At 37.3% G+C, this 11561-nt stretch overlaps 1 protein-coding gene across 1 annotated transcript in view; it reads left to right on the top strand.

The window, feature by feature from the left end:
• The window catches only part of LOC108691154, a gene marked incomplete at its 5' end in the record, with an annotated part of 24902 nt that extends 13829 nt beyond the window's left edge, over positions 1-11073 (top strand). Inside the window, 17 exon segments of the mRNA XM_018198809.1 lie at positions 548-895; positions 976-1299; positions 1698-2057; positions 2191-2503; positions 2597-3213; positions 3343-3723; positions 3792-6356; positions 6867-7150; positions 7226-7772; positions 7885-8197; positions 8330-8602; positions 8710-9053; positions 9144-9435; positions 9538-9852; positions 10045-10328; positions 10397-10801; positions 10913-11073. Of these exon segments, the coding sequence (XP_018054298.1) occupies positions 548-895; positions 976-1299; positions 1698-2057; positions 2191-2503; positions 2597-3213; positions 3343-3723; positions 3792-6356; positions 6867-7150; positions 7226-7772; positions 7885-8197; positions 8330-8602; positions 8710-9053; positions 9144-9435; positions 9538-9852; positions 10045-10328; positions 10397-10801; positions 10913-10948 (8001 nt within the window).
• Between the last annotated feature and the right edge of the window lie 488 nt (positions 11074-11561).

Below are 11561 nucleotides of genomic sequence, written 5' to 3'. Positions count from 1 at the left end.
TATATTTATATACTTATATACAATATAATAAATATAAGTATATTTCTTCGAATAAAAACTTTCTCTGTTCCCTTTTACAATTTATAAACAACTTTAAATCATATGGAATATTTCATTTACAACTGTAAGAAATACTGTGTAATAAATTATTTTACAAAGGTATTACTGTGAAGAAAATAAATAGAGTTGCAACATGTTGAATTTACTTTTTGTCGATTATAAAATAGTATTAATAGTCTATAATTTTAATGTAATTTTTATTAAAATATCTGATAATCATTAAGTCTCTCTCTCTCTCTCTCTCTCTCTCTCTCTCTCTCTCTCTCTCTCTCTCTCTCTCTCTCTCTGAAGGAAAATTATTACAAAAAAGTTTAATTACGATTAATTAAATCTTTCTTTGATATTAAATAAAATCTCTCTGAGTTTTAATCTCTTTTTCACACATTTTTTTTCATATCATCAAACAACAGATTTCACATAATCGATAATCAATTTTTGAAATGATTTACAAAAATTCTCATTGATATAATAATTTTATTTCTTTTAGGTGGTAGCGAATACAGCAACAGAGGAACGGCACAGAAAACCTGGCTCCGAAACAGCAGCCGTGACTCTAGATGCATCCCCGACCTTACGCACCGAAGTATTTAAAACGACATACACATATTTGACTTTAAACACAGATCATCCGGATGTGAATGATGCCTTAGAAAGTAGCACGAGAGTCATAACGAACACGGTTACCGCGCCGCAACATTACCTAGACATGATTCTCGAGCCATCAGAAGCTCCGCGACCAGAAACCAATACATACCTCAGTACCACAGTGTTGGAAAAAACATTTATGGAAGAAGGTCGAACGAAAATAGAGACGATCAGCGACACGATTACTCAGGTTAACTTATTTTCTTACCGCAAATTTCTATATTGATATTTATTATGACATTATATATTTTTCTCGATTTTTGTTTTTAGCTAATAGTAACAGAATCAGCACCTCCGCCGCGACCAACCAGTGTCACAACTACTCTGACTGCTTTAGATAACACTGACAGTAGCATGACGGATATGACTAAAACATATTACATCACATACACGTATTTCAACACATTTTTGGAGAAAGGTAGCACGGTAGTTCGCACAAACGTAGCCACATCGACTGATGTGGTATTGGAAAAAGTGCCAGTGCGAAAAACAACTATGAAAACCGCTCCGGTTAGTCCTACGCCGGAACCTATACAGATCTTCGCCACTAAAACATACCTTACCACATTTACTTATTTCACAACGTTATTACAGGTAAATATACATGGTACATTGTATTTATGTCTTATGTATACTATTAAATAGAAGAAATGAGCAATGGCAACCTCTCTTGAATTAAATAATAAAATTTTATAATGTAAATAATATTTTTAATTCCATGAATGCCAAAATGTAATCAATTTCTTTTTGTAGTTAGTTTCAAGTAAATACGTTCACATTAACATATAAATTTAGTAAATAATAAACTAAATTTGAATCAAATTTAATATATTTTATTGAGTTAAATTGTTTAACTGTATTGTTTTAAATTAATGACGATATTGAGTAGGAACAATGGTGACCTGTAAAAATGATTAAAAATAATTCAAGCTGAATTTAATTTGAGATATGATGAATTGTAACATTTAAAATCTTTCTTCTATCATAAATAGGCTGGTCCAGATGGTGAAACATCAACAACTGTAACATCTCGTTCACATATCGTTGAAAACGTCGTAACAGAATCAATAGCTCCGAGTTTATTAGACGCCGGTTATATGAACGCCTTATTAACGACTGCGCATCATTCCGATCCAGTGAAAAACGTCGTCACGGGTTCGACCATTATCTTCTTCGATGATGAAGATCAGATCGAGCCAACTGCGACCTCAGATCTCCTACAATCAACCTCTATTACAGAAATAAAAAAACACGAGAAAAGTCCCACGAACAACTCAACAACTACAATGTCAATGGAAATGTCGGAGGATACTAACTCTGATATAAAGCCAGTAGATTCAATTGATAAACAGGTATCAACTTTCATTTATAAACTTTTTCTAAATTATGAGAAAAAATGTTTTCCACAATAATATTTATCATTCTGGAACATATCAAATTATGCGAATATTTTATATATAAATGAGATTTGCAACTTTTATATAGGATAATAATGGTACTACAATATTAAGCGATGTACTACAAAATAAAAGGCCAAATTCTCAATCTGGAGACGATGATTCAGTTAGCAAACCTCTTCTTAGTCTGGGTTCTTTAGGAATAAATAGTTTATCCGCTCTGGGACCGGTAATCACAGCAATGGCCGGATTATTGCAAGGAAAAACTGCGGCTACTCGTAGAAACGATAGCGTATCTCTTGCAGAGATTCAAGAAATCACAACACAACGATCGCCTATCTACATACCTGTCGCAGAATTTGCTGACGGTGATATAGAAACCGCTGAAAGCCAACATATTGGTAATAATATTCTTTTTTTATCAAAAACTAACAATAACTATTTATTATGTTTTATTTAGCACGTTTCAAATATGAAATGATTGTCTTTTCTAGCTGCTCATTTGGCGAATCTCAATCATAATTACATTGCCGAGACACGCCACAAGGTTACCAGCAGTCTTGTCGACGGTATACCAATATCTCCGGGTGAAATAATTACCGCAAATAGCGATGTTATCATAGGAAAACCGGGCAAAATGGCGCCGAGACCGCCGCAGACGCTTCTGAAGGATGAAGAGCATATTGGCATGAAACCGCCACCATTACCGGTACCGAATATTCCAGTGCATCCTGTATTAGAGGTGCTAGAGAACAACGACGATGTACAAACTCAACAAACTGCACAAGATCCACAAATACAAATTTTACCAGCACATCAGGTTTACGAGGAACATCTGAAAGTACCGATTTCCATTCCTCTCGATGCAAATCATCCAACGGCTCCTAAACAGCCTCAAAAGTTGCTTTCCATTCAATCACCACCTAAGAGAATCGCAGCAAAACAGGATATCCTGGAGAATGATCCCTTACTTAAACCACCTAACAGACCAAACGTAGAACAATATGCGAATCCTAATGTGAACCCTAAAATTCCAGAGTGGAATCCGGAGAAATATAGAAGACCATGGAGCGCTAAAGATCCCTTAACACCACCGGCAAGACATGATGAAGTACGTTTTATTTGTAATATATACATTTGCATTATATATATTTATGTATGCTCTGTGTGTGTGTGTGTGTGTGTGTGTGTGTGTGTGTGTGTATGTGTGTATGCGTAACATATAATAATTCATTTCAAGATTCATCCGGACAAACCGATCGAAAAACCACATCCGACTTCAATTATGTTATCTTCGGAAGAACAGAAACAACCACCATGGGCACAAAAAGATCCTCTATTACCGGATAGTTCTATTATTATACAGAGTTCAGAATCAAAACCGATTTCTACCAAACCAATAGTTCATCAGATCCCACACGTTATTGATAGATCAACGGGGCAACCTTTATTAGTCAATATCCAACCCAGTCAAGTAGCTAATGTCGTAATTCCTCAAGGTGGCACGCAAGCTCTGATTTTTGGAGATACTAATGAACCTCATATAAGTGGCCAATATTTTGACGATCCATCTCCTTACCCAGAACCTGAAGTTGGACCAAGTTTCATTGGTATTCAAAAGGTATGTGTATCAATTTTATTAGTGCCATCGCATAAAGCAACATTTCTTATATTAATATACATGTTTAGATTGAAGAATTACCTCAATATTCGAGCGAGAAAAATCCAACTCATTACATGGTTCCACCATCACCACCTACCAACTTTAAGATTTCTTCATCAAAACCAGGTTTTTCCAGTCGTCCACATATTTTGTTGCCACCTGTACGCGAGAGACCACTAGAAACTCCAGAGGTGTCTGTACTAAGACCCGATAAAAGACCATCGGAGATTCATCTGATTAAACGACCTGATGGATCTGGAGGTTCTGGTCAAGGCCACGTTCATACAGAAATTCTTGTACATCACAAACCCGAGACAATAAACGTTCGACCGCAACCTGCTAGTCATTCGTCTGTCCATTCTCACGTACATTCAGTTCACCAACCACCAATGCGTGGTCATTTTTCGAATGGTCAAACTCCGATGGAACAAGCTCCGCCGAGGCGTGTGGAAGTCACGCCGACTGAAGTTCCACATCGATATATATTCTTAGGAAAACCAGATTCTGGAAACGAAATAACCTTAGGTACCAATTGGAAATCTGACAAGAAACCGATTAGATTCGCTTTAAATAATCGACCGAGACCACGACCAAGACCAACGACCAATCGGCCTTTAGATAGACACGTTTTCGTGGAACGACCTACTGGATATCCACCGATTAGGAAACCAACGTATTCGGGACCACAGAGACCTTCAATAAAGACGCACAACACCTTTATATTATCGCATCGTCCATCAATGAATCCTCAGCCTCATCAAGAACCAACTCGAATAACTCCTAATATATTCACTCTTCAAATTGACAATCAAAATAGACCTCATATTTATCCGGATAAGATAAACATAGGTAATGTTGCGCCGCCGAATTTGCCAACTGATAATAAGCAGAACGATAACATACCCACTGGTGCAATAGAATATCACAATCCTTTACATCCAAATCCGATATCGGAAGAAAACAAGCATTCTCAACTATCCGCTACGCAGCATGTATTGCCAGATCATCTTGAAAAATGGCAGACTAATACAGAGCAAATACAATTGGATTCTGATATTGGTGCCTCGGAATATATTAATTATCAGAATCAGTATTATGGAAAAATAAATAGAAGCCAAGAAACTGACGGTCAGAATAAAAAAGACACAACGAATTCTCAAAGCATCAATCAAACTCTGACATCGCAAACTTTATATGGACCAGTTATTTCCATCAATACGGTTGTAGGCAAACCGCTAGAAGTCGAGCAAGAACAGGATATAATTTACGAACACGAAACGGATGGGAGGCCACTTTTGCAAGGACCTCATGGTACCGATTTCTACAATACAAGGCCTTACGAATTGCCCGTAGTACAAGGCAAACCTTTCGGTGTTTATAATGGTCATGTCGATCCGACTACTTCTTACGGATACAAAGAAGGCTATAAACCCGATTACGAAATAGTTCACGGTATACCCGCTCCTTATAATGAAAATGCAAGACCAGTTACGACTAAGACGCAAAGCGGACAAGTTACGACGCTGAACTCACTCGAACGCGATGATATCATTGATTTGAAGCCACCAGCGATTATATCTCAATTCGGCGTTGAGGTAGATAGACCTGGAAGGCCGTTCTCTAGACCAATTAGGCCTGATTCTAGACCCAGTCTAACTCGGAATAAACCAGAGATATTAACGAAACCACCAATTAAATTAGAAGTTAGACCCGATTACTCTATAAGACGTCCAGAGAACGTCAAACCGAATAATGCGGAAATTTTTGTCAATCAAACATTGAATCATAGAATAAAAATAAATCATAATCTTCAGAATTGGGATGCGGATGTACCAATCCCCGATATTGTGAATCCTCAACAGAAAACAATTGAAAATAAAAATAGCACTACATCTCGTCCGATTATAATCGGCAATAAACGTCCGAATATCGTTCGACCAGAACATGGAACGTTCACGAGAGTGCATCCGGAATATCCTCATATTCTGACAAAACCGAAACCCCAAGTGCCGGAGCCGGTAATTATTTCGAGCGATACTGCGGAACTAGAAACGCATGGTCGTCCGAATGTTAAGTTCTCCATGTCGGTCGAGGCTATGGGCGAAGAGGTAGACAGTAAGACGCAAACCGAGCGACCGCCCAGCATGTTAGTCACGAAACATAATTTATCACAAAATAAAAAGAACGATGAAACTTTGGAAACAGCCTATCAGACGAACTTTGCTTCCTCGGATTCTCAAAGCGAGAAGGACAAAATCAAGGACGTTCCCTCTAGAAATATGATGCCACCACCTCTAAACGGGGGGATCGGATTAAATCAATCAAAGAAAAAAGAGCAAGAAGGACTTAAACCGCCACCGCCATCAAGCGACGTGCTCGGATTGTCACCACCACCAGTGGACATCACTACCACTCATATACCCGTAGATGATAGATTCGCCTTAATGACGACCGACGAATCAGGTTTGAAGCCGCCAAAATATGTACCTTTAAAAGAATCAACAACGATTGCACCGCCTAACACAAATATGGTCCCACCCAGCCCAAGACCGTCACTTACAAGACCTTTCCTCGTAGAATTATTGTCACAGGTAATTACTTTTTAAAAAAATATTTTGAATTACTTCGAAATATTTGATTTGCAATTCGTACGTTGGTGAAAATTTTTCTCAGAATTTTTTATATAATTTTTCAAAATTTATAATATATAAATTTCAGAATTTCTTTTATCATTTAATTTCTCAGATTAATTTTATAACTTTTTAGAAAATTTCTTAAAATTTTTTATATAAAGAAAGTCATCATATAAAGAAGTGTCTACATCTTTTCTAGAATTCTTCATGTGGATTCTGAAATAATTCTAATTTTTTAAATTTTTCATTAGATTTAAATTTCAATAAATTTAATGTTTAAAATATTTTTTTAAAAATTACAGAATGAGAAATTTTAGAATATTTCAGAATGTATATAAAAAATTCTAAAAAAAGATATAGACTTTCTCAATATTTCTAAAAAATCTTCCCAAAATTTGTATAAAAAACTTTGAGAAAAATTTTTACAAAACAGTCGCATAATCTAGCGATATATTTGTTATACTTTAGGACATGGTGCCACCGCCAATATTAACAACTACGAGACCGCTCGAGATCGCTACTATAAGGCCAGCTGTCGCAGTTTCCGGTTCCATACAGATAGCTACTGCCGTTGCGACGTCTCACATTCCAGTAATCCAGGATATTGAATCGAAAATCCCAATTATTCATGGTACTGTTGATCTACCAGTCGTAGTTGACGTTACCGACATCCTTAAACCTGTAAAAACGCGAATGAGCGAACATGTCAGCATTTACACCGTGCGACCGTTTGATACAAGACATGTGTCTAGGTACGTAAATTACGTAAATTATTTAATAAAATCTCTGTTAAAACAAATTATAATAATTAAATTGTTGCATTTTAGAATTGCCATTCAATCGACATCGACGTTGACGACAAATATAGTAATACCGACAAAACTGCGACCACCTCAAATAGATCACATTCAGTCGAGTAAATCGACAATTCACCATGATGTCAATCCGACGAGGTCGTACGTTTTAGACATTCCATCAAATCCTGTTAAGCGACCCGAGCATCCGGTATTCTTAGAATCTAGCCGCGAAAGCATCCTACCGTCAACAAGATTGGAACCTACCGAGTCTTTAACATTCATTATAGAAACGGAAAAGAAACAGCATTCGATAGTATCGAATATCAAGACACAAAAACCACAAATAATCGAATACAGCATCGTGAATAAAACGGCGAATAAAGAGTCATCCATAATTGTGACTAGAGTCGACAGTTCGATCAGTAAAGTAATCAATACATTGATACCAACACCGGGCAATAAGACGCGTCCCGAGATAAGCAACTCGGATACGCAGTTTACGAAAAATATTGTAAAGGCGACCAGTACCATTGCCAAAAATCAATTCAATGCTACTATTCACACGAAACCAAAAGAGGTACGAACATCTTGACATAAATTTAAATATTTGTTTCTTTCTTAAATAATCATATTATTATTGATTAATGATATATAACCGTACTAATTGCATATTAATGATCGTAAATTAGGTGACAAGATTCAAAACTTCAACGGTAACGAGAACTAAAACATCGGTGTTGGGTTCGCCGCCAACGACGAGGACGCTTTTACTTACGCACACAATGACCACGACGACTGTCGAGACTGTGACGGAAACACTGCTGCGTCCAACAAGCGTAGTGTCTACAGTAACTTCAACAATCTTACAACCGATTGTTACCAGGATACCTTCGACATACGACAACATAGCAGATAATGATTCTATATTTGTTGTAATGAGCGATCAGAAACCACCTGTGCCTGGAGGAGAAGAGGTACTGATTTATGAAATAAATACTATTCGTCACAATAAACAGAAGCTTCTCATCAGCGTGTTTTATTTAAGAAATTTGTTTTTTTTTATTTTTCTAAAGTCGATATTTTCTTATCAAATAATTTTAAAATATAAATAACTAAGAAATAATTTTTACTTAGACGGGCATAATAATTTGCTTGACTTTTAGGTGGAGGCTGAATACGGGGAGGAAATTTCTCGTGATGAGCAAGATGGAATGGGTAATGAAATTCATAGAGTATTGACAGGTGGAATACTTGGTGCGCCGATAATACCTCTTACACCAATTGTGAATCAATGCATACCGGAGTGTAAATCATCCAAATCTGAAATATGTGCCGAAGTAGGAACCGAGATGAGATGCGTCTGTCGACCAGGATTTGCGAGAATGTTTCCGGATCGCCCTTGCAAACGTAAGTTTCATAGTAAATCCGTATGCATTTTTTATTGATATAGTTTGCTTGCGAATATACTTATTGCTCGATTTAATACGTTTAAATTAACGCATAATAATTTTTAGCGACCTACACATACACGCTGCGTGTTGGTCTGGATCGTATCGGCCATGAATTCGTGGCGTATGATACTGCATTAAACGATTCTACATCGGCAACTTATAAACGTTTGATAGTTCCGACAAAGGAAGCTTTAGATAGAACTTTAATGCAGAGTGATTTGAGAGATGTATACAGAGGTCTCAAAATTGCTGGATTCATTCCGGATCCTACAAAAGTCGAGTTTCATGTGCAATTAAGCGATAACTCTAATGAAACCAGATTAAAAGAAGTCCTTCGGAAATATTTAGTTGGAAGCAATTACAGTTTAGGTGGTACTGAGGTCTATGCTTCAAAGAATCTTGATTCGGTAAATTGAATCGTGGCAATATAAATTAATAACTACAAAAAGGCAATTGTTATAATTATGGATTATTGATATTTCATTCTTCTAATTCAGATCGAGGCGACTGATTTTGATGAATGTACTTCCAAGGAAGGTGGTCCGCATCATGATTGTTCATCTCACGCAGCATGTTTCAATTTACGAGGATCCTATCAATGTTCTTGTAGAGAAGGCTGGGCTGATTTATCAGAAAACCCAGCATATCCCGGAAGGGTATGTTCGCAAGCGCCACTGGGATGCGCGGGCTGCAATAACAAAGGTCATTGCGTTACTAATTCTCTCGGTCAAGAAATATGCGAATGCTTCCCTTGGCACAGCGGTCAACGATGTCAAGTTAATCTCAAAGGTGAAAAAGCATTTCTTATAAAGTATAATGATTTTGCAATTAAAGAGAACCAATATCATATAAAATGGAACTCTTAACAATTATATTTCCATATATTTGCAGTTTTATTGATAGCTCTAGTGACGACCGGCGCGATCTTGCTGGGTCTCTTAGCAATCTGTTTGGGAATGACATGCTTCCGTCGCCCAGGACGTAATCGGAAGACCGGCGACAGACGAGCCATGATCCCTGGAACAGGTGGTGATACCAGCAGCGAGGGTAGCGTCACTGACTTAGCGATACCACATCACGTACCGCATGTTTTGCCACCGCCGCCGCAAATGATAGCTCCCTTGCCGCCGAACAAACGACCAGTTCGTAAGATCAGCGCGAAACCTCGTCATCCTCCCAGAAAAACTACTATGGTGCCTGCAACCGGTACGTTTTACTTGCCACTTCTTATTTATTATATTTCAAACAATCTCTTTCATATTCAGGATTTTTATAAAATTTGTATAACGTGTAACATATAATATTTGTATATTTGTTGATTACAAATATAATACACTAAAATCGCACTATGTTTATAAATTCAATCAATTTAATTTAATAAATTTAATTATTCTGTAGCGATACCAGTCAACGACGATCAACGTGATCGTTCCTTAACAGTTATGATTCCACGCGCGAAATATCGATCGGCACCGCAATCACCACAAAATTACAATAAGACCGTCATGAGTACATTTGCTGCCGAGGAACATAAACTTATAAACTATCTCGACAATGGTACGAGCTCTCCCGCCAATAGGAAACAAAGTATATCTAGCGCGAAAGACTGCAAGGAAGCTGATTTGCAAGGTACAAGAAATCCGATGACACCCACGGGTGCTCTTGTGAGTGCTGGTTTTCAGGTATGGTTCTGTTTTTGTCTCAACCTAAGTTTAGAAAGTACAAAAAGTAGGATTTTAATTATTGACAGGTATCAGCGACGGTGACCCGTAATGTGGATGCTGAATCTACTTTGGCACGTTCATGCGGTGAAACCACTGTGGAACCAGCGACGAAGGTATTAAGGAGCGGAGATCTTCAGGTTGATCTCGATTCGACTCTAGCTCGTTCATGCGGCGAGACAACTATCCAAGCTCCGACGAAGCTTCTTAGATTGGATCTAGGCGAGGCTGGTTCTACTTTAGCGAGATCGTGCGGTGAAACAACGATCCAACCGCCGACAAAAGTCGCCGCCGCCCGAAGAAACAGCAAAGACACTAGAGACAATAGAGACATCAGAGACAGCGCCAGCGAGGGTCACACCATGGCTGAACGCGATTTAGGAAGCACACTGAGACTTCCGGCGCAACATCCGCCATTATACAGTCCGGATAGGGTAAGATAGTGTGTCTTACGAATTTATATCCAAAATTTGTTTTTGTATTACTAATATTTAATATCCTACTGAAATTACCGTTTCAGTTTTATTAATTGATATTTTTCACAGACTAGCGATCGGGAATCTAATTTCGATTCGCTATAGACGCTCAAACGAGAACGAGTCACGACGTATGGGAAGATTGATTGCGAACGAAGCCGCTGGACGGTATTCTCCGTAGATTTATGAATCATTGTATGTCGAAATAATTGAAATCTGCTGCTATCAAAACAGGCGAAGCAACATATTTCATTTTATGATATTGATTTATTTATTTATCATGATTGTTATGTTGTTTCTTTTCTATTTCTGTTATGGTAAATTTATTTGTTATATGTTTATTAATGATTTTATAGGGCTTAATATTCATAAAAATTGATGTATTCTCATAGGAAGAATTCTTCTAAATTTAATATTTGATGGGCGAATACTTTTCAAATTAAAATTCTGCGCGTAATTTCGCCTCAAGACGAAAGATAAGCGCGCGTGACTCACAATCAACCCCGTGCCAAAATGCAACCAATGAAATAGGAAAGACTTCGAAGAAGCTTCTTTGTTGCTTTCCTTATTATTTTCACGAGATTGAGTAATTCGTCGCTGCAGCTGATCGAAATATTAGGATACTTTATTAATTAACGAATTTTAATACAATGATCTGAATGATTAATTATTTCAAATGGAATTGTCAACAGAATATTAAGAATATTAAAAAGTATCT

This window comes from Atta colombica, unplaced genomic scaffold (genome assembly GCF_001594045.1).
Source record: "Atta colombica isolate Treedump-2 unplaced genomic scaffold, Acol1.0 scaffold41, whole genome shotgun sequence".
Lineage (NCBI taxonomy): Eukaryota > Metazoa > Arthropoda > Insecta > Hymenoptera > Formicidae > Atta > Atta colombica.
This window is presented reverse-complemented; position numbering and strand designations above follow the sequence as displayed.